The 24,868-nt window shown below is 39.6% G+C and overlaps 1 protein-coding gene across 1 annotated transcript; it reads right to left on the bottom strand.

Moving 5' to 3' along the window:
- Window positions 1–23,914: 23,914 nt before the first annotated feature.
- Window positions 23,915–24,640, bottom strand: LOC119520837 (ras-related protein Rap-2c-like). The gene has a single exon (XM_037818732.1). The coding sequence runs from the start codon at window positions 24,638–24,640 to the stop codon at window positions 24,089–24,091; it is 552 nt and encodes a 183-aa protein (XP_037674660.1). The 3' UTR covers window positions 23,915–24,088.
- Window positions 24,641–24,868: the final 228 nt, after the last annotated feature.

Below are 24,868 nucleotides of genomic sequence, written 5' to 3' on the forward strand. Positions count from 1 at the left end.
GAAAAACATGAAAAAATGTTCAGCTTCACCAGCTATTAAAGAGATACAAATTAAGACCACAATGAGATGCCATCTCACACCAATTACAACAGCTGCCATTAAACAAACAGGAAACTACAAATGCTGGAGAGCATGTGGAGAAATTGGAACTCTTATTCATTGTTGGTGTGACTGTATAATGGTTCACCCACTCCAGAATTCAGTCTGGCTGTTCCTTAGAAAACTAGATGTAGAGTTACCCTTCAATCCAGCAATTGTACTATTTGGTATATACCCAGAAGATCTGAAAGCAGTGACATGAACAGATATCTGCATGCCAATGTTCAGATCACCATTATTCACAATTGCCAAGAAATGGAAACAACCCAAATGTCCTTCAACAGACGAGTGGATAAATAAAATGTGGTATGTACACATGACAGAATACTATGTGGCAGTTAGAAGGAACAATGTTGTGAAACACATGACAACATGAATGAACCTTGAAGACATAATGCTGAGTGAAATAAGCCATGAAGATAAAGAGAAATATTATATGCTGCCGCTAATGTGAACATTGAAAAAATGTAAAACAAATGGTTTATAATGTAGAACGTGGGGGAACTAGTGATAGAGAGCAATTAAGGAAGGGGGAATGATAATCCAATAAGAACAGATAAGCTATTGTGGGTAAATTTAACATCCTGGGAATGCCCAGGAATGACTATGGTCTGTTAATTTTGGATGGGTATAGTAGGAACAAGTTCACAGAAATGTTGCTATATTAGGTTACTTTCTTGGGGTAGAGTATGAACATGTTGGAAGTAAAGTAGTTACCTTAGGGTACTTGGCTTTTTCTTACTCTCTTGTTATGGTCTGTTTGAAATGTTCTTTTATTGTATGTTTTTAAAAAAAAATTTTATATTTTTATACAGCTGATTTTTTAAAAAAAGTTAATTAAAAAAACAGAAGGAAAAATAATATGCAGGGCCCCCTAGAGGAGCTGATGAATGCAGGGGTATTGGGCTGCCCCACCTCGATGGTTGCTAATGTGCTCACAGATATAGGGAACTGGTGGTTTAATGGGTTGAGCTCTCTACCACAGGATTTGCCCTTGGGAAGACTGTTGCTGCAAAGGAGAGGCTAGGCCTGCCTATAATTGTGCCTAAGAGCCTCCTCCAAAATGCCTCTTTGTTGCTCAGATGTGGCACTCTCACTCTAGCTAAGCCAACTTGGCAGGTGAAATCACTGCCCTCCCCACTATGTGGGATCAGACACACAGGGGAGTAAATCTCCCTGGCAACATGGAATATGACTCCCGGGGAGCAATGTAGACCCAGCATCATTGGATGGAGAATATCTACTTGACCAAAAGGGGGAAGTGAAAGGAAATGATATAAGCTTCAGTGGCAGAGAGATTCCAAAAGGAGCCAAGAGGTCACTCTGATGGGCACTCTTAGGCACAATATAGACAACCCTTTTTAGGTTCTAATGAATTGAGGTAGCTGGTGGTAGATACCTGAAACTATCAAACTACAACCCAGAACCTATGAATCCTGGAGATGATTGTATAAAAATGTAGCTTATGAGGGGTGACAATGTGATTGTGAAAGCCATATGGACCACAATTCCCTTCGTCTAGTTTATGGTTGTATGAGTAGAAAAATGGGGGAAGGAAACAAAGAAAGGCACCCAGTATTCTTTTTTACTTTAACTGCCCTTTTACACATTATTATTCTTGTTATTTTTGCATGTGTGGTAATGAAGGTGTCAGGTAGTGATTTGGGGGATAAATGCACAACTATGTAATGATATGGTGAACAACTGAATGAATGATTTGTTTTGTATGACTGCATGGTATGTGAATATATCTCAATAAAATGAATTTTAAAAAATTCAATATTTCACAACTAAATTATAAGAGGATGCTTCCTGATTAAACCATTTAAAAACTTCAAAATTTTGAGAATCAATTTTCAAATAAGGATATCAAAACCTTTTAAAAGGCATGCCTTTCTTTATATGCCTGCTTATCATTCAGAGTATGCTGATTACTGACCTCTAAAAATTTATTTTGAGTTTAGAATGAAGGTACCCTCCTGGAAAGAGGACTTCAATTGTTTCTGCCTTCAGGAATGTACCAGTCCCTCTTTGAAGGGCTTTTAACCTGATTGACTCTGGTTAACCCAGTGCAATCTCACTTTTGAGTAAAGCAAAATTACTGATCTGAGACCTTAATTCCATCTGCAAAATTACTTCACCTTTGCCATAATATATGGGCTACAAGTAAGTCACAGGGAAGGGAATAAAAAGTCATGAAAAGCATCAGGAGGGAATCATTCCAGCCTCCTGCAGTCTGTCCACCACACTAGCTCACCAGCCTCCTCATATCCACAGTGCAAATCTGCACAGAACCAATAAGCCTTTGTTCTCAATAATAGCCTATTTTTCTTGTTCTCCCTTCTGCTATTCTCACAGCCAAAGCAGCTTTTACTCTAGTCTGCTGGAGTTGATGTGAGGGGAGATGGGCTTACTAAATGACTACTTACTCATTACAGAGATATTTCTTTTTTAGTTTCTAGTGTATTAGAACAGCCAGAAGGAAATATCTGGAACTGTGGAACTATAATGCATACCATACTTTGAAATTTGCTCTATAACTACCTGTTAAACTACATTTTGAAATTTATCACTTTTCTTGTATATATATATTTCACAATAAAAAGTGTTTTAAAAAGGATTTGAGGAAGGTATACAAGGCATACACCATATAACCTGCACCACTTCAGCATCACCTGGACCAGCATCCCTTAGTCAACCCCACACTTATTTATGTCACAAATCATCAAATAATTGGGTAAACAGAGACCATCAATAGTGTCACACCAGCACAGGTCAAGTTTGCTGCCAAGTGAAGACAGGGCCTTGGGACCTGGGATAAGCTACTGAGACACATTGTGGACCCTTTGGCCTGCACTCAGGGCAGCCCTGCTCCCCTCTGCCCTCCGCCATCCAGCCCAGGCCTACCTCTAGGAGCTTGAAAGCAGCCTGGGGCTACTCCTGCCAGGCCAGCATGCATGTGAACACTGGCAAAATGTCCACAATGTCTACCAGGTGAAGGCAGGTTCAGCTCTCCAGTAGAGCCTCCATCAAGGGCTCCACCTTGACCAGGTCATCCTGCAGGTCCCAGCACAACCTTCCTACAAATGCCACCAGCTCCAGGGCTGGTGGGCAAGCATCTCTGCTGTCTCACAGCAGTACCAGGTAGCTCTGCAACACATCTCAGGCCAGGGTCCCATGCTGCCAACATGGGGAACAGTCTCAGCATCACCAGCCAGATCACCACACCATGCACATGGCACCAGCCACACCCTCCCCATCCTCAGACCATTTCCACATGTTGCCTCAGAGTCACAGGAATCCCTCTGAGAAAAGGTAGGGGTGAGGAGTGTCAGATGCCCTAGAGAATTTCCTCTGAATCCTCTAAAGAATGCAGTCCTCTAGGAACTCTATCTGAGCACCATACAGGTGACCAGGGCCACCTTCCACAGCTCACCTCTGTCTCTGAACCTCTCCTTTGCCCCTGTTGGCCATGCTGATCCTGGTGCCCTAAACACACAGCTCCACCTGGACACTCTTTGCACTTCATGTCCTCCACCCTCATCCTACAGTTTGCAATTGGGTTTCTCTCTGACTCCTTCTCTGGGCTCTCAACTCGATAGGGGCTGCTGTCTGTCTCACCAGGATTTTCCCAGCATCTGCCACAGAAATCACATGCCTTCCCATATACTTAGGTAGCACCCTGGCTAGGGTTGACAGATGTCATTTCCATTTCAACAAAGGAACAACAAAAGCTGCAAGACTACTGTCACCATCTGCATATAAGCATTTTGATTTTGGGAAAAGAAACCACAAAATTTTACTTGACAAATACTGGACAACATAAAGAAGTAAAAGCTGCCCTGGTCCAGCCAATGAAATAGATAGGCAAGAAAGGAAAGCCCCAGCTAGCAGTGCTGCATGTGGATCCTGGCAGAGACAGGTCCTGCATGGGAGCTTTAATCCAGTTTCCTTCACAGGAGCATGTGAGGTGACTCCTAGAGCTTCTGCACTTAGCAGGTGAGGACATCCAGCTCAGAGTCATGGAAACATCCATAGGTTGCAAGGTGGTAACCACAGCAGGCTGGCCTTCATGCCTGAGCACAGAACTCATCTAAACCCAGAAGGCTACTCTGCCACCTTGGAAGTCATGTGTTCTCCCTCATGGACCCTCTGCTTGGCTCCTTCAGAGCTAAGCCCTAGTTGGTTGGATTCTCAGGATTTCTGAATTTTTCCTCAGTTTATACAAATCTAACTATTTGCACATACACACATTTTAACCTCAGAGACAGATAGGCCATTGCCTGTGCTACCCTCAGTCTGCCTGACAGTGGTACACATATTTGCCCATAAACACAGTCCCACCATGTGTTCCATCAATGGAGGACTAGAGGTGGTTGAAGTGAGTCCCCCACCATGGACACACAGGTGGCATCCTGGTGCCTGCCTTTTCAAACACAACACTTCTTTTTACAACTGAACTATAATCCACAGAAGACCTGTAGAACTGAAATTAAAGTGGAGAATTAACAAAATTAATATGGACATCAACAGTTTTCATTGATAATACCAAACTGCATTCCAATAGGCATCAAGAACTTACATGTCCAAAAATGGCAGGTGGCAGGTCCTGTCTGTCCTGCTGCCATGGGTGGTCTGCTCTTTCTCATTCTCTCCAAACTGGCTGTCCCTGCATACTTCCCTTGGAATTCCCAGGCTGCTTCTTTCCAGGCCCTGCTGATGCTCCTCCTTTCCTCTCCATGTCACCCCCACAAGGGAGACTCACTAGTCTCCAGATCCCCTGCTTCCCAGACTTTACTGGCCCAACCGTTTCCAGACCCTGACTCAGGGTTTTTAGCAGCCACCCTTGGGCAGCCATGCAGGTCCACACATTGTAACTGACAAGTTAAGATTTAAGGACTGATGATGATTACTGAATCATTACATAGATATTGCTTTTTACTTTCTGGTATGCTAGAGTAGACAGAAGGAAATACCTGAAACCTGAACTGTGATCCAGCTGCCTTGATCTCTGATAATGAATGCATAGCCTTTTATCTTGTGCCCTTACAATTGTAAAAACCTTGTGACTTTCACTTGCACCCACTTATTTTTTTTAACTCCAAAGTCTTATGACCACAAAAGACAGCCCCTAGTGTTTATTAATGAAGGGTCTTGGGTCAGCAAGAACTAACCCATCACAAGTTCAAAGTTAACTTGGTAATGGAAGCTGGATCGAACCAAAATGGGCCCACCTGACATACACAGTAGCTTAGACTTTAACCTACAAGTCACCTATACCTCACTATAATACTAAAAGTCACACCCATCATCATATTAAGGGTGCCATTTTCTTACATATGTTCTGTGACTAAGCATGTAATCAATTCTGTACAAGCTTATTAAATCACCTCTAATTACATAATCTGAGGGCCACTGTACTCATTATCCTAAAACCTGCCCATCTTTTCATGCTTTAAAACTATCAGAATTACTGCAGTTTGGGGAGACAGATTTTGGACCGACAGGCCATCTGTTCTCCTGCTTCCTGCCTAGCAATAAAAGTCTTTCTCTCTTTGAAACCCCAGTGTCTCAGGAATTGGTCATTTGTGTGCATAAGGTAAAAGAATCCATTGCCTTGGTCTGGTAACAGCATCCCACCGACTGCAGAAGGCTCTGGACTCCAGATAAGGGGCAGAAGACCCCAGGTCCCACTTCTCAAAGGGGCAAAATTTCCAGGGCCTCTCACTGCAGGGAGGGCTCCTCAGGACCCTGTTTCCTTCAGCACAGACTCCTCCCCACCAGACACTTGGGAGCCGCTAGAGGGAGGGATGAGGAGACAAAGCTGAAGGCCAGGCCTACACTACACATGGGCAGTCTGACCAAGAACCCGGAATTTAAGATCAGAAATGGATTAATCCGGGGCCGCCCTGGTTTTGACTTGGGTATTTATGGGGGGAGGGGGATAGAGTAGAGAAAACTTGCTGGGAGCATTCGCAGAGAGGACCCCCCCCCCCGCCCAGCACCCCAATAACTGTCGGGGCTCGCCCGTGGCTCAGCAGGCCCGTGCACTCCCTGCTGCACCCGGCCTGGGAGCTCCCACCTCTGGGTGCTATGTCGGCCGCCCCCCAACACACACACACACACACACACACACACACGTACACAGCTGTCCGTGTCCGTACACACACACACACACACGTACACAGCTGTCCGTGTCCGTACTCACTCGGGTCTCCTGGTCTTGACTACTCCCCGCCGCCATTTCCGCAGCCTAGGGGCCTTTATCTGCGCCGTCGGTGGAGGCCTGGGGGCCAAAGTGGTGCCACCAGTGGGGTCGCGGGGTCGCAGACGCTACCGTAATGGTTGCGCCTGCGCTCCAGTCCTGAGCGAGAGGGTCGGCCCCTCCCCTCGGCTCGGGTCCCAGGTCTTCCGGTGCTGGGAGGGGCGGGGGCGTGAAGGGTGGTCTTGGAAGTTTGCTGAGCTGGTGGAGTTGGGTTTCGGTCTGGAAGGGGTCGGCCGCTTCCCACTGGAGCCCCTGGACACGGTGCCCTCTCTGCGCCCCTACCCTGCAAACCCCTGACTCCTCCGAGGTCAGGATCCTGCGGGTGGAAGCTGTGTCTTTAGCGCCCTGAGTTGAACAGAAGTGCCGACTTCCTAACCCGCGGTAAGGAGGGCGGGGAGCGCCGGAAACCCCATCCCAGCAGCCGGTGCCTGGAGGAAGTGATGAGCCTTGGACAACCCCCACTCCCTTGGCCCCAGGTTACTCTGGGTGCCGAGGCTGGCTCTAGAGACTCTGGTTCCGGAGGGACCTGGGGTACGTAACCATCTGACTGTAGCCCCTGGCACCCACTGCTCTCTACCCCCGCCCCCACCTGTGGCTTCCAGGACCTGGATGGGATGGGGGGTGGGAGACACCTCATAAACCCAGACCCTAAGGATGGGGCCGTACGGGTCTGAGCACACACCCTTGTGGGGATGCTTGTTCTTCCACCCCAGTGATCCCTGATCAAGGAGTTGGAGGGCGCCGGGTAGCAGAGACTTCCTGACCCGGGGAACTGCAGGGTGGTCTTTACAGCTTTTGACCTTTCCCCTGACCCCTGAAGGCCCGACGTCACCGTGACCCTGGGCCTGCGGGCAAAGCTGCGCAAAGGAGAGGAAGGGAGTGAGGCTCGAGTATCCTGAAGGTGCATTGGGGGTTCTTCATTACCAGGGTTAAATAATGGTTGGGTAATTACCAAACTGCTCAAATCCTGGCTTGAGACATCTAGTGAATATGTGAGTGGTGAGCCTTGTAGTGAATTCCACCCTCTTTTGTGGAGCTTGCAGTTTTGGGTTGCAAATCAAAGGCTGGCTATTAGCCGTAGGAAGTGGGGAAGAGGTTTTCAGGTTGAGAGATGGAGATGTTGCATTGGCTTCTAAAGTGTGAAAGAAAAACTTCTGACTTCATGGCTTAATTTATTCCAAGGAATTCTGTAGGAAAATATACATTTCAGCATTAGTTCAAGGAACATCTGGAAGTACTCCACGGGGCCCAGCCCATGGAAGATTTGCCAAGTAAACCAGGACTGTGGGAGGGGTGGGTCAAATGCACAGTCACAGGCCTGAAGGATGTCCCTGATACAGGAGAACAGCATGCTGCAATACACTTTCCAAGATAGGAGCCATACTGGAGTGCTAGAGGTAAAATGATTGTTGCCACATTACTCAACCTGGTTGCTCCTGGAGTGATAGATAAAATAATAAGGCATATTAATTTTCTTCTTTGTGTTTATCCATATTTTCTAATTTTTATTAATTGATAATCTCAAGGTTTTCTATTTTTAAAGAGTGGAAAGACAAAACAGAGGTGTTAATTGGGTGGGGTTAGTGTTATGGTGACCAAATCTGTTGAGGCTGGAGAGATTGGGATGAGGGGGGGGAAATGAATGGAAATTAGAGAATTTAAGTCTGCATTTGAGTATCTATTTGATGCAGCAAATTTCCCATTTACAGTGAAATCTTTCTGGGAATTCAGTCATGGGCCCTTTAGGACACACTGAATGCTCAGTGAATATATTCCTGATCACTCATAAAACACTAATAAATTATAACATGCAACATAATCTGTCAAAAATATCAAGTAAAATGTGTACTATTAAATTAAACCTTAAAGTAATTCAACAAATTCTGATTCTAAATTTTCATCGTTTTAAAATAAGTTACTTTTTTGTGTTGTTATGCACTCAATGAGTCCCAGGTAAGATGTTTCATTTTACAAACAGTGCCTTGGTTGTCCCTTTGAGCTGGGCTTGCTGTTGTATTTTCACTATCAGGGAACAGGTCCAGTGAATTCTAAAACACTTCCAAAAGCTCCCTGTCATTAAGTGGCAACTCAGATTTTGAACCCATGACTGTCAGACTCTAAAGCTTACACTCTTAACCTCAGCACTTCACTGTTTAAATTGTAAGTATTTTTTATTATAGAATATAACATATTTACATAGTAGTGATTACTTTCCAAGTGCAATTTAACAAGTAGTTAGAAAGCAAATTTCAAAGAATGTTATGGGTTACAGTTCCACAGTTTCAGTTACTTACTTATTGTGAAATATAACATATATGCAAAAAGGTGATAACTTTCAAATAATAATGTAACAAGTAGCTATATAGCAAATTTCACAAATGTTATGGGTTATAATTACACCATTTCAGTTCTTTCCTTCTAGCTCATCCAATATCCTAGCAACTAAGAAAAAGAAAATTATATACAGATCCAGTATTCATGGTCCTTTGTTAAATTCCATCTTGTCTGTTGCTACCCCTTCCTCTAGTTTAATCACTTTCCCAAACTTTAGGGATGTCTAGGCAGTGACCAGACTTTTTCATGTTGACAAGGGGAGTCAACATTATGGGAAAAGGACAAAACTGGTTGACGTTCTTGAAGAAACTGTTGCCTCTGGGTTTTGGGACTTAGGTGGAATAGGAGCTCTCTGGGTGATTTAAGTTTCTGAAGAATAAATTTAGTGAATGAAACTTTTATAGTCTCAGGTAGGGACCCAGGCATTCTATAGGGTTTGTGGGGCTACTGTTGACTTGGACTTATCATACTGTGGACATTTAGGATATCAAGCTGAAGCTTGCGTAGGAGTAACCTCCAGAACAGCCTTTTGACTATTATTGAAATCTCTTAGCCACCAAAACCTTATTTTATTGTCTTTCTTTTCCCCCTTTTGGTCAGAAAGTCATTCTCAAGCCCTTGATGCCAGAGTCAGGCTCATTTCTGGATTCTGGGTCCCCCAACACCAGGGAGACTCTTTCACCTGGGGGGGGGGGGGTCCTGTCCAATGTCAGGGGCAGGGTGATGGATTTATTTGCAGAGATGGACTTAGAGAGAAAAAGTCTGGATTTGAGCAAAACAGCATTTCTCTGGAGGTGACTCATAGGCATAATTATAGGTGGGCTTAACCTCCCCTTTACTATCATAAGTTTCACAAGAGCAAGCCTAAAATTGAGGGCTTGACTATATTATAAAGTAAGGGATTCATTTCACATGGCATATGTTCTGAGCACAATAACTAATCTGTGTCTCACATTATCATCCCTTAGTTGTACAATCCTCATCACTCACCATTTTAAACAATTCTCATGACTCAAAATATCTCATAGCTCTTTTTAGCCCTTAATTATTTGTCACTAGTATTTGTGTGGTACTAGTAAGGTATTCCTATCAGAGTTCCTAGTATGCAATAGGTAGATTTTTCCCATATACCACTCTGTTGTCAACTCTCTGTACTGTGTCATACCTTAGAAGTATATCATGCAAGCATCTATCTATTTTTATAGTTCTGATCTGTGGGATACATGCCTTCAAACAATCCCTTTCAATCCTGTTTGCCTTCAATGCAGCTCTGATACTTATAATTCCATTAACAATCATCACCCCATCCATTCCCATACTTTCAAATTTACCCTCACATATCTGATCATATTAGGTTATTATTCCCCCTTTATTAATATCTGTTCATGTCACTGTTTTCAGACCCTCTGGAAATATACCAAGAAGTGGAATTGCTGGATCATAGGATAATTCAATATCTAGTTTTCTGAGAAACCACCAAATTGTCTTCACAGCAGCTATACCATTATACAGTTCCACCACCAATGAAAAATAGTTCCAATTTCTCCACTTCCTCTCCAGTACTTGTTATTTCCTATTTGTTTAATGGTAACTATTCTTATTGGTGTGAGATGTTATCTCATTGTGGTTTTGATTTGCATTTCCCTAATAGCTAGCAAAGGTGAAATTTTTTCTTCTTTTTTTTTAGCCATTTGTATTTCTTCTTTGGCAAAATGTCATTTCATATTTTTTGCCCATTTTAAAATTGCACTGTCTGTACTATTGTTGAGTTGTAGGATTTCCTTTTATATGCAGGATATCAGTCTATCAGATATATGTTTTCCAAATATTTTCTCCCAGTGAGTTTGTTGCCTCTTCACCCTTTTGACAAAGTCTTTTGAGACACAGAGGCTTTAAATTTTAAGGAGTTCCCATTTATCTGTTTTGTTCTCTTATGTTGCTTGTGCTTTGGGTGTAAGGTGTAAGAAGCCAACTCCTATTACTATGCCTTGAAAATGTTTCCTTATATTATCTTTTAAGAGTCTGTTGTGCAAGGTAAATCATGGGAGGAGGGAAGAGACACAAACTGATATAACTTTACAGAAGAAAATTTATTCAATTACAAGACTACAAGCATTTATCATTAATGAGGCAATAGTTGAAAGTAAAGCAGTCTGTCCAGCAAAGGAAAGGAAAAGAAAAAGTTCACCAAACTGATTGTTGAAAGTAAAGCAGTCTGTCCAGCAGACAAAGGAAAAGAAAAAAAAAAAAACTCACCAAACCAGGGAAAGCCCCCACACCCAATACTACTGGCTGAGGAGGTCCCAATTTTCAGCCAATCAGAGTCCTAGTTGGCACATGGTCCCAGGCAGAGCATCCCCTGCTGGGTGAGACCTCCAACTTTTCTTGGGACTCAGGCCAGTATTTATGGCAATTTGTCCAGAAGAAGAAGTACTTTTCTGCACATCTCAAGAAAGGGCTAATTCCTTAGGATGATTACAAAGACTTCCTTATCTTAGTTTCATTGGCATGTCCTCTGTGGGGGAGCCTAACCTTGGTGGAGGTACAGGTGATCTATTAACTATTATCAAAACTCCTGGGTAAACTCTGTTAGGCTTCAGTGACTTCCTTTGTTATATGTATCTTTGGTCCTCACTGCCTTATAGACAGAACAGCACCTGCTATTGTGCAGGGCAGTTATCTGTTTCATATTGGTTTGATCCACACATTACATTTTTTTTTACAATTTCTAACACAGAGTTTTATTGTGCTGTCACTTGTATTGAGGTCTTTGATCCACTTCCAATTAATTTTTGTATAGGGTATGAGGTAGGGGTCTTTCATTCTTTTGGATATGGATTTCCAGTCCTTCCAGCACCATTTGTTGACTGTTCTGTCCCAGCTCAAATATACTCCACTCCCTGCCTGCCATCTGCCTACAAGTGCATCTCTGATACTTATAATCCCATTAATAAACAATCATCACCCCTATCCATTCCCATACCTTTAAATTCATCCTCACTAACATGTCTGAACATATTAGGTTATTATTTCTCCTTTACTAACTTCTGTCTATCTCTAACTTCCCAATATTCTATGTTATAAGGCACTGATTTTACATTTTTCAGGGAGTTCATAGTAGTAGTAACTTACAATATTTCTGCTTTTGTGTCTGACTTATTCCACTCAGCATTATATCTTCAAGGTTCATACATGTCATCTGTCTCATGAACCTTTTCCTTCTTATTGCTGCATAGCATTCCATCATATGTAGATACCACATTTTGTTTATCTACTCAACTGTTCATGGACACTTGGACTGTTTCCATCTCTTGGCAATTGTGAATAATGCCACTAGGAACATCACTGTGCAAATGTCTGTTCATGGCACTGATTTCAGAACCTCTGGGTATATACCAAGAAGTGGAATTGCTGGATTGCAGGGTAATTCAATATATAGTTTTCTGAGAAACTGCCAAACTGTCTTCCATAGTAGCTGTACCATTATACATTCCCACCAACAATTAATAAGGGTTCCAATTTCTCCACATCCTCTCTAGCATTTGTAGTTACCTGTTTGTTTAATGGCAGCCATTCTAATTGGTGTGAGATGATGTCTCATTTTGGTCTTAATTTGCATCTCCCTAATAGCTAGTGAGGCTGAATATTTTTTCATGTGTTTTTTGGCCATTTCTATTTCCTCTTCAGAGAACTGTGTTTCCATATCTTTTGCTCATTTTATAATTGGGCTTTCTGTGCTATTGTCATTGAGTCATAGGATTTTTTATATATGCAAGATATCAGTCTTTTGCCAGATGCATGATTTCCAAATATTTTTCTGATTGAGTTGACCACCTCTTCACCTTTTTGACAAATTCCTTTGACATACAGAAGCTTTTAAGTTTGAGGAGCTCCCATTTATCCTTTTTTTTTTTTTTTCTTTTCTTGCTTGTTCTTTGGGTGTAAGGTCTAGAAAGTGACTTCCTAAAATAAGGTCCTGAAGATGTTTCTCTACATTATCTTCTAGGTGTTTTATGGTATTACCTCTTATGATGAGGTATTTAATCCATGTTGAGTTAATTTTTGTGTAGGGTGTGAGGTAGAGATCCTCTTTCATTCTTTTGAATATGAATATCCAGCTCTCCAAGTGCCATTTGTTGAAAAGACTGTTATGTCCCATTTCAGTGGTTTTGGGGGCCTTATCAAAGATTACTCAACTGTAGGACTGGGGGTTTATCTCCAAATACCCAATTTGATTCCGTTGATCAATATGTCTATCTTTGTGCCAGTACCATGTTGTTTTGACTACTGTGCTTTTATAATAATCTTCAAATTCAGGGAGTGTAAGTCCTCACCTTTCAGTTTTCTTTTTTAGAATGGTTTTAGCAATTTGAGGTATCTTCCCCCCCCACACATAAATTTGATAACTAGCTTTTCCAAGTCTATGAAGTAGGTTGTTGGAATTTTGATAGGGATTGCATTGAATTTGTAGATGAGTTTGGGTAGAATTGACATCTTAATGACATTTAGCCTTCCTATCCATGAACATGGAATGTTTTTCCATCTTTTTAGGTCCCTTTCTGTAACTTTTAGTAGAGTTATGTAGTTTTCTTTGTGTAGGTCTTTTACCACTTTGGTTAAGTTTATTCCTAGGTACTTGATTTTTCCATTGCTATTGATAATGGTGTCTTTTACTTAAGTGTCTCTACAATTCATTCATTTCTAGTGTACAGGAATATTGCTGATTTATATGCATTAATCCTGTATCTGACTACTTTGCTAAATTTGTTTATTAGCTCCAGTAGTTTTGTCATCAATTTCTCAGGGTTTTCCAGATATAAGATCATGTCATCTGCAAATAATGACAGTTTTACTACTTCCTTTCCAATTTGAATACCCTTCATTTCTTTGCCCTGCCTGATTTCCCTGGCTAGCACTTCTAGCACAATGTTGAATGACAGTGGTGACAGCAGGAATCCTTGTCTTGTTCTAAATCTCAGGGGGAAGGCTTTCAGTATCTCACCATTGTGTACTAGGCTGGCTGTGGGTTTTTCAAATATGCTCTTTATCATATTGAGGAAGTTTCCTTCAATTCTTACCTTTTAAATTGTTTTTATCAAAAAGGGATGTTGGATTTTGTCAAATGATTTTTCAGCATCTATTGAGATGATCATTTGATTTTTCCCTTTTGATTTCTTAGAATGTTGTAATACGTTGATTGATTTTATTATGTTGAACCATCCTTGCTTGCCTGGAATGAACCCCACTTGGTCATGGTGTATGATTTCTTTAATGTGCCTTTGGATTTTATTTGCAAGTATTTTGTTGAGAACTTTTGCGTCTATGTTCATTAGGGTGATTGGCCTGTAGATTTCCTTTCTTGTAGCATCTTACCTGGTTTTGGTTTTAGAGTGATTTAGCTTCATAAAATGGGTTAGGTAGTGTTCCATTTTCCTCAATGTTTTGAAAGAGTTTAAGTAAGATTTGTGTCAGTTCTTTTTGGAAAGTTTGGTAGAATTCCCCTGTGAAGCCATCTGGTGGAGGTCATTTATTTGTAGGAAGTTTTGATGACTTATTGGATCTCTTTGCATGTGGTTGGTTGACTGAGGTCTCATATTTCTTCTCTGATCAGTCTGGGTTGTTCATGTGTTTACAGAAAATTGTCCATTTCCTCTACATCATCTTGTTTGTTGGCATACAGTTGTTCATAGTTTCCTCATAGTTTTTCAATTTCTTCAGGATCCACAGTAATGTCATCTGTCTCATTCATTATTTTATTTACTTGGTTGTCTCTCTTTTTGATTTTGTCAGTCTAGCTAGGGGCTTGTCAATGTTGTTGATCTGCTCAAAGAACCAAATTTTGGTGTTATTTATTCTCTATTGATTTTTTTGTTGTCTATGTCATTTCTTTCTGCTTTAATCCTTGTTATTTCTTTTCTTCTACTTGGTTTAGGATTAGTTTGCTGTTCATTTTCTAGCTTCTTTGGTTTCTCCATTAGTTCTTCAGTTTTAGCTCTTTCTTCCTTTTTAATGTATGCATTTAGTGCTATAAATTTCCCCTTCAGTACCAGTTTTGCTGCATCCCATATGTTTTGATATGTTGTATTCTCATTTTCATTTTTCCTTATGTATTTAGCAATTTCTCTTGCTCTTTTTTCTTTAACCCATTGATTGTTTAGGAGTGTGTTGTTTAACTATCAGATATTTTTGGATTTTCTATGTCTCTGATGGTTATTGACTTTAATTGAATTCTATTGTGATCAGAGAATGTGCTTTAATTGATTTCAATTGTTTTAAATTTATTGAATCTTGTTTTATGACCCAATATATGAGCTATTCTGGAGAAAGTTCCATAAGCACTAGAGAAAAATATGTACCCTGGTGATTTGGAATGTAACATTCTATATGTCTGTTAATTCAAATTCATTTATCAGATTGTTTGGATTTTCACTTTCCTTATTGGTCTTCCATCAGGTTGATGTATCTATAGGATAGAGTGATGTATTGAAGTCTCCCACAATTATTGTGGAAAAATGTATTCCTTCCATCAGATTTGCCAATGTTTGTCTCGTATATTTTGGGACACTGTGATTGGGTGCATAAACATTTATGATTGTTATTTACTCTTGTTGAATTGTCCCTTTTATTAGTATGTAGTTGCCTCTTTGTCTCTCTTAAACTCCTTGCATTTAAAGTCTGTTTTATTTGAGATTAATATTGCTAGTTCTGATTTATTTAGGCTGTAGCTTGCATGAAATATTTTTTCTATCCTTTAATTTTCAATGTCTTTGTGTCCCTGTGTCTAATTTAAGTGTCTCATATACAACATATGATGGTTCATGTTTTTTTATCTTTTCTGTCAATCTATATCTTTTAATAGGGGAATTTAATCAATTTACATTCAATGTTATTACTGTGAGGGCATTTCTTGAATCAGCCATCCTGTCCTTTGGTTTATGTTTGTCAGATATATTTCCCCCCCTCTCTCTTAATGTCCTTTAACACACCCATACTGTATCTCTTTAGTACAGAACCTTTCTCCATATCTCTCTCTCCTTTCTTTCTTTCTCTGTTGGTAGGGCTCTCTATAATATCTCAAGTAGGGCAGGTCTCCTGTTAGAAAATTCTCTCCCAGCATTTGTTTGTGAAAACTTTAAGCTTTCCCTCAAATTTGAAGGGGAGCTTTGCTGGATAAAGAATTCTTGGTTGACAATTTTTCTCTTCAGAATTTTAATTGTCATTCCACTGCCTTCTCACCTCCATGGTGGCCACTGTGTAGTAACTATTTAGTCTTATGCTGTTTCCCTTATAAGTGGTGAACTGCTTCTCTCTTGCCACTTTCAGAAATTGCTCCTTCTCTTCAGGATTTGAAATCTGATCAGAATATATCTCAGAGTTTGTTTTGGATTTATTCTGTTTGGAGTTCATAGGTTATCTATGATTTTTGTATTTATGTTGTTTAGAAGGTTTGGGAAGTTTTCCCTAGGAATTTCTTTGAATACTCTTCCTAGACCTTTACTGTTCTCTTCCCTTTCTGGAACACCAATGATTCTTATATTTGTGTGTTTTATATTGTCCACCATATCCCTGAGATTCATTTCAATTTTTCATTGTTTTGCTCATTCTTTCTTTTGTTCTTTCACTCTCAATTCTGTCCTCTTCAAGCTCACTGATTTGCTGTTCAGCTTCCTCCAATCTAGTACACTGAGTACCCAGAATCTTTTTAATTTTATCAACAGTTTCTTTTATTTCCATAAGATCATCTCTTTTATTATTTACTCTTGAAAATTCTTCTTTATGCTCTTCTAGGGCCTTCTTAATGTCTTTTATATGCTGTGCCATGATCTGGTTGTCATTAATTCTTTGATTAATTACTCCAATTACTGTGTCTCCTCTTGTCTTTTAATTTAGGTGTTTGGATTTGGATTATCCATATCTTCTGGTTTCTTCATATGCTTTAAAACTTTTGGTTGTTTTTGTCCTCTTGGCATTTACTTATCTTGATAGGGTTCTTTTAGGAAATATAGACTTCTTTCAACAAATATCTCTAATTTGTCAGAGCTACAGCTTGGTGAAATACACTTTCTCTGAATAACCGACAAGTGGCAACCTCAAACCACCTATTCCTCTTAAGCCAGTTCTCCCCAACTATCTTTTTGGTGGGTGGAGGTCTGTATCTTGTGGGAATCCAAATGGTGCACCAAATTTCTGTGCATTGTTGGTGCTGCCCACCCTGAGTGTGGGTGGTGTGTGTCTGAGTGGTTAGGAAGGAGGGCAGCTTTAATAATCAAATCTCCCAGGGATTCCTGAAGACTTATAGCTGTTGTAGGAGTCCAAACTTTTGGTTCAGTCTCCCCACAGTCTGTCCCACCCATGGACACACAAGTCCTTCATATTGGTTTATGGTCCCTGGGACTTCCTTGTGGTCCTGCCTCCAAGGATCTCTGTAGGGGAAGACAGCACAATGTCACATGTGGCAGCTGTCCACAAGGGAAGTGCTGGGCTGCATTGCTCAGGGGCATTCCTAGCCCACTATAAAGGTGGCTGTATAGGCATGGTTATTTTCCTTTTTTTGTGGACCTCTGCCTTCCTAGCTCTGGGATAATTAGCTGCATGTGTGCAAAAGGCTATGGTCCAAACCAGCTACTAGACATGTGCACATTTTGTGAGAAGGACTTCTTGCCATGCTGGGTTGTGCAGCTCTTGCTGCTGGCTCCACAGCCTCTTTTGGGTTTTTAAACTAATCCCTTTCCAAACACCAACCTCCAGTTTCTCTGGACCATGATGCAGCTGCTGGTTACCCAGCAGGCTAACTCACTCATTTCAGAATGCAGATTCCCAGTTTCACCAAGTGCACTGTCCCTGTGGATTTAGCAGACCTTGACCAGCCAATGCATTGCTGGAACTGGTATTCTGGAGCACTTTCTGTCTTTTTTCTAGTAATTTTCATGGAGACAATTTTTCCCTCTCTCTCCTAATCTGCCATCTTCCTCCACCCAAAAATTGTGTTTTATATAATAGAATGTGAGAGTTAGAATCTTTGGACAAAGTTAGACTTTGTCATTTGCCTTTTCTGGCTTTTACTAGGTTGTACCTCAAAATCCCATTAAAGGAAGAGCTGTAATTCATAGATACCATACATTTTGACAAAATGTCCTGCTTATTTTGAAATTAGTTGAATTCATTAAAATGTAGTATGTGTAGTGTTTTCAATATGTTTGAATTCTTTACAAGTAATTCTCTTTTGTTACCAGGTCTTGTTCATAAAAAACAAAAAAGAAAAAAAGAAAAACAAATGAAAAAGCAAAAAACAGAAAACAAGTCTTTGTATGTAACCAAATGCAGACCAGTTCTATGCAGGATAATGATAAAATTCTCTTCTAGTGCTATTGTAAATTGCTGTACAGATATCATATTTCAATTACTAAGTTTCTGCAGCTTATTCCTGTACAAATGTTTAAAAATATGGCTTTTCTAATTGGATATTGTATTTGTTTAAGTCTTGGGGACACTTTAATTGCTGCTAAATGATGTTGCTTCTTTACTAAAAAATATAATGCCCTCCTTAAACGTGCAAGTTGACTGTAAATCATACAGAGATATTAAAGGCAGGTATTCATTGACTATCAAGGCATGTAAAAATGATCCATGTTGGACATAAAAGATCCTTTAAACTCGTTCCTTCTGTTCTAGGGCTTTTGAGCATGTGGATACTAGATTTATAAATTGTTTATGGTTATTCTACATTTCTTGAAGATTCTTATCAGCAAGTTTGGAGGATGGTCCCACAAATAGATTTATTTTAGTTTGTACAGATTTGTTAAAATGGTAAACATCTTCTACTGCCCTGTATGTTAGAAACCATCATTATTTTTCAGGATGCTGTATTTTATTCTGTAGGTTATTTACTGTTACATTCATAATGCTGACACTTATATATGCTATCCATGTTGCAGAAAAAGAAGGTTATACTTACCACAGATTCTCATTAATATTGTACAGTTAACTTTGGCTCCATATTTTCATGTTTCCTGGTATGGCTTGTTATCTTAAGTTGTCCAGGCATCTGATTTTCTTGATTAGTTTATTCTGGAGCTTGTTTTCTTTTACCTAGGGGTTTTCTTGTTGGTTGGCTTTGTTCTCTGGTCTCTGTTATTCAGTTCAACTTATTCTAGACCTCTAACTTAGGTTCTACTTAGTTGATTAGAATTTTTCAACTCTTGTTTTTTCTGTTTCTTTCTCTGACTCTATGTAGCCTTTTGGTGAGAGGGTCTCCTCTGATATGGTCAACCCCAGTCAGATTTTCCCAGTCTAGAGAGGCTGAGGTCTCATTGGGAGGGTATGGAGTTTTCCTGAGAATGAGACTCTCCTATGAGGTCTTTAGAATTTGTGCTTTACATCTCCTGTCCAGCAGGTGGTGCTTGCCAGCCTCCAGTGTAAGGAGGTATGGAGACTTTGGTCCTCCTGGTGACTCTGATCCTGTTGGGGGCATGGCTGACTGAAGCTGGAATCTGAATTCCAGACCCTGGGGTCTGAATTCCCAGAAAGAGGACTGCCAGTTGAGCTGGACCTCCCTCCACTCTCCCAATCCTCAGAACTCCAGTTGTCTCTCAGGGGCACTATTCCCTTCTGCCCTCTCCTCTTTAGGACATCTCCAGCTAGATTCCTTGGTCAGCCTGAGTTGCTGATTAAAGATGGGGGTGGAGACCTTCAGAAGTGAATCCAGAACTCAAAGGCACTGTGAGTACTCTGTCTCCCCCCAAGCCCAGCCTAGTCCCTCAGCGTGGGCTTTCCGATAGAAAATAACGACATATATTACTTTTAGATTAAAAAATAGAAAAGAAAAAAAGAAAAAAAGGAGTCCTTTTTTAGAAGTCTTTCCCCAGCCTGGAAGTTTTGTCAGTCTCAGACTAGAGCATTTAAAGATGCACTTTGGGCTATTATCTGATAATAACTCTCCAGTAGCTTCAATTCCAACCCTGCTGGGGGCTATTGAAATGCAAAAAGATAAGGTATCAGTGAGAAGCCAGAAGGGACAAAATGTAGGGGAAACAAATGGCTTTTTTAGAGCCAGGGAATGGGTGCCTGCTTTTATGTGCCCCTCTCTTCTCAGAGCCCAGCCCTTCTTTAGCACCCCTAGCTCCCAAAATTAGTTAATTAATTTGTTAATTAATTCTGCAGTTGAGGCTGGGTTGAGTCTCCTTTCTTGGCCTCAGCAGATCGCTGTTTTTTGGGGTTTTTCCCCCTTTTCAGGGATCCAGCAGCAAGACAGTCTGTGAGGTCTGGGTGGGGAGTGGTGCCAGACCCCTGGTCCAGTGAACTTACAATGTTTGCTGCATTCTCAGCTTTTTCTCCAATTCCAAACTTGTGTCCAATGTGTGACTGGTTATTGGAGACCCTGAAAACACTGTTTCATATAGTTCTTGGGTAATTGCCAGCTGTTCTAGGGAAGAGACAAAATTCTGCACCTCATCATGCCACCATCTTGCCCTGCCCTCCCTTTTTCTGTTTATTTTTAAGCAATTTTCTTTACACACCATACAATCCATCCTAACTAAACAATGGTTCCAGGTATAATCACAATATTTTTCATGTGCCACCACAATCTATATGAGGACATTTCCATTTCTTCTGCAAAGAAAGATGAAAAAATGAATAAAAATTTGAAAAATAAAAAAATAAAATATAAAGGAGAAACAACAATAATACCAAGAATCCCATACCCCTCCCTTATATCCCACTCTCATTGATATTTATCTATTGTATATTACCTTTTTCACATTTCATGGAAATATATTATAATGTTACTGTTTTCTTTAGATTCTAATTTACATTGATTTCATCTTTCCATTTACCATCAAATTTTTACACCTTGTGAAGTTGGTATTCATTTGTTCTCCTTCATATAAAAACTTTCTGATATTTAGACATTTAATCACCATCATTTTCCACTCAAGGTTTCACTAAGTTTTACACTCTCAGTCTCATCTTCTGTCTTTCCTTCTTATGTAATACCTATGCCTAGCCTTCCTCTTCCAATCCTATTCAAACTCATCTTTGTTCAGTGTACTTACAATATTGTGCTACCAACTACCATTTTGTCTTTTGAATTTTATGCATCCTATTGTGATGGTTAGGTTTATACGTCAACTTGGCCAGGTGATGGTATCCAGGTGTCTGGTCAAGCAAGCACTGTCCTAATCATTACTGCAAGGACATTTCTGCCTGGTTAATAAAGCAGAAGGCCAGTTTATTAAATCATCAGTCAATTGACTGCAGCTGTGACTGATTACATCAATGAAGGGCATGTCTTCCACAATGAGAGAATTCAATTAGCTGTATTTAATTCAATAAGTTGAAGACTTTTAAGGAAAAGAGAGAGAGGACACTCACTACTTCTTCAGCTAGCCAGTAAAGCACTTCATGAGGAGTTCATTGGACCCTTCAACAGAGTTGCCAGTTCACTGCCTGAGGAGTTCATTGAATACATTATTCAGAGTTCCCAGTTCACTGCCTGAGGAGTTCATCAAACACCTTCATTGGAGTTGCCAGTTTGCTGTCAGCCATATATAATTTGGACTTGTGCATCCCCACAGTTGCATGAGAAAGTTTTACAAAATTATTTATTTACAGATATCTCTTGTTGATTCTGTTTCCCTAGAGAACACTAAAGAATACTTATTTTATTTCTGTTTCTCTCTTTTTACCCTTACTGATAGTCTTCATTTTTATATCTTCTCCAAACATCTCTCACTTGTATTTTCCTATCTGCCTGTAGTGTTCCCTTTAGTATTTCTTGTAGAGCAGGTATCTTATTCACAAACTCTCAGTTTCTCTTTGAAAATATTTTAAGCTCTCCCACATTTTTTTTTCAGTAATACAGATGTCTATTTTATTAAAAAAGTTACAAACAGGTGGAATGCAGGGTCATCTTACAAAATGACAAGAATGAAATCTATTGGAAAATTTTTGCTTTTACAAATCTTTATAGGTCATTGTTCAATGTTTGTACTTGTTATTCCAGATTTTACTTTTCACTGATAAAGTTACAGTACATTAGATCCATAATGGGTTATGTGACTTTATTTGCAGAGCCCTACTGCAGTGATTTGAACAACTCCTAAACAGATGCCATAGTAAAGACAAGACATATATTGCATTTAATATTAATTTGTTATTCTAATAAGCAACTTGACATGCAATCTATTGAGGAAGCTAAAATAACTTTTGATCCCTTTTCTTAAAATGTGCTGGAGAAACCACTTTTAAATCACTTTTCCCGATTCCTGTCATCCTAAGTGAATTTAAGTCAGATTTGCTGCTGAGGTCAATGGCAATGAACGCTGCAATTTCTTTGGGAAAGAGAGAGAAAACTACACATAGGAACAAAATACTGTATTTAAAAAATCAGTAATCTGCAGAAAATTTAAATCATTATGAATTATTTGATTCCTTTATATTTCCACACAGCTAATAAAGAACCATGATCACTTAACCTACTTTGAATTGAGCGTTTGGTTTTAAGTTTGGTATTAAAGTGCAAACTTAAATTAGGTACTCATTTCAAACAGTTTAGAAGTACTGAATAATGTTTCAATTGCCTCCACCCTTACAATCTCACCATAAAATTCAAAAGTTAAGAACAAGATTTCACTTTGAGAGAATTTGATCAGGAATCAAATGCAACATGATTTAAAAAAAGGAAATCAAAGTTTAATGAATTTCTACTCAATAATTAATGGTCATGCTGACCCATAAATCACATGAATGTAGATATCACTTTATTTGAACATTACACACATATAAATTTAAAATTGCCACACCCTTTCATAAACCATCCATCACTGCATATATTAGAGCTTTCCTTATCAAAGTTATTGATCTATCATTATAGTTCAAAAGAATAGTTTTGGTTTTTTGTTTTTGTTTTATTTAGAAGCATGTTCAAATGACTAAAGCTGGGCTCCTAAAATTGAGAACTTTGGTGCAGTAGGTGAGCTGCAGTTACTAACTTCTGCAAATTAAAATCACACAACTAAAACCAAAGGAAAACCCAACAACAAAATACTGTCAAACTTACAAAATTTTAAAATCATTGCTAGATAAAGCACTCTTTGCCATGATGTTAAAACTGAACCAAAAGATCATACTTTATAAGTTTCCTGTCTGTTTCTATACCTGTGTCACTATTAAAATGTTCAAGTATTCAGACAAAATGTGCTGATATTAGGTAAACAACATGGAAGGCAATGGCTATTAGAAGCATATTTGCAAAAAAAAAAAAAAAAAAAAAAAAAGCCCAGAGACTTGGTGCTATTCTCCCTCCTTTTACACAGATTTTGTCTCTACTATGAACATGCTTCTTGAGAAATAACTAAAAAGCAATTGTGATAGTGCAAGAAAACTTTAACAAATATTGCTTTAAACTATTATTCAGAAGGACAAATATTAAAAACTAGAAAGTGTATATGAATTTATTTGAATTTCATTTACATGTGCAGAAGTTGACTAGATGTCAATTGCAAGCCTGACAGGCAAAGCCAAGCTATCTCTGTTTAGATATACAATTAATTTACCATGGATACAATATCCCTTTTCAAAGGCATTGCTAAGTAGGTCATAACTAAATTTAGAACTTCACAGAAAGGAAAATGTTACTGCTGCAATTTGATGCTGTAAATGAGATTAAAACATGTGAAAACCTAATGGAATTGAATGTTTAACTCTTCAGCTCAATGCTCTACAGTCTAATTCAAATATCAATTGTAACTTTCAGAACATGTTAAGTACAAAATCACATCACAAACTGTACTTGAAGAAAAGGGATGTTACATCCATACAGGTAAAACGTGATCTTCAGTTTCTTTTTACAACACTGCCACATGTAAACAACGTCTCAAAGTATTAGCCAACCATTTAAGGAGAAAGATTTTACAAATAGAATGAAGCACTGGTGCGAAGTAATATACAGAAGTAACCATTTGTTTAAGGCTCAATTTTTTTCTCCATTATAACTTTCTTTTAAAAGGCATTGAGTAGGTAATACTGAGTTTGAGTATTTAATAAATACAAGTTGAGAGACTGATTAAAGAAGTCAATTAAAATATTAAAAATTAATCCTTGCATATTAGCCATCAATAAGAACTTAGAAAGCTATAAAAGGACTGATTGATAAAGAACAGATTTTAAACATATGGTAAACATGCTAAGCATTTCTGTTTAAGGTCAATAGATCTTGAAGGCCAAAGACCTTATGCACTTAATTAGATGTATGGCAACATGCTGTAATAGAGACAGGTTTACCAAGGCTCAGTTCTGCAACCCAGGTTGTAAAGTTCTCCAAAGCAGCATCTGTGCAAATTTCCTCTGAGTTTTATCTGCTCGGTATGGCCATGATTGAGGTTATCTTTTTTACTGGACAACACAAGTTATACAACACTGATCTTGCTTCTCGGGCAGGGATGAATAGTTCATTTGCCTGACGGTCTCAGCAAAAAGTTCATCCACCATTGATTTACTTTTTGCCGATGTCTCCATGAAAGGACAGCCCCATTCTTGAGCGAGAGCTCTGCCTTCTGAAGACATAACCTCTCTTTCTGGTTCCAGATCCACTTTATTTCCTACTAAGATTAGTGGGACTTTTTCATATCTCTTCACTCTGACAATCTGATCTCTCATTGGCTTGATATCCTGAAAAGAGTGTTGGTTAACCAGACTATAAATGAGGATGAATCTTTGGCTGTTTTTGATGTAGAGATCTCTCATGGAGGCAAACTGCTCAGTTCCTGCGGTGTCCAGAATTTCCAGCATGGAGGGGAGAGAGTCCACTTCGATCTCCTTGTGGTAAAAATCTTCAATGGTGGGGTCATATTTTTCAATGAAAGTCCCAGTGACAAACTGCACAGTAAGTGCAGATTTGCCAACCCCTCTACTCCCTAACACCACTACCTTGTATTCCCTCATGAGTCTCAACTTCACCAACTCCTACCAGAGGAGGGGTGGGGGGACAACACCCCACTAGCTGTGGGGAGGCTAGGCAAGGCGGAAGGTAGGCGGAAATCTGTGAACTGGGGAGGAGAGTGCAGAGGAGCCGAGGGCCCAACAGTCTCTCACATTTTTTAAGGACATTTTCCTGGATACAGAATTCTTGGTTGACAATTTTCCTCTTTCAGTATCTCAAATTTATTGTAG

The sequence above is a fragment of the Choloepus didactylus genome, chromosome 26, assembly GCF_015220235.1.
Source record: "Choloepus didactylus isolate mChoDid1 chromosome 26, mChoDid1.pri, whole genome shotgun sequence".
In the NCBI taxonomy this organism is placed as follows: Eukaryota; Metazoa; Chordata; class Mammalia; order Pilosa; family Megalonychidae; genus Choloepus; species Choloepus didactylus.

What these genes read in the sequence shown, in the direction of transcription:
- LOC119520837 (XM_037818732.1), bottom strand. Translation starts at nt 24,640, where the DNA reads ATGAGGGAATACAAGGTAGTGGTGTTAGGGAGTAGAGGGGTTGGCAAA.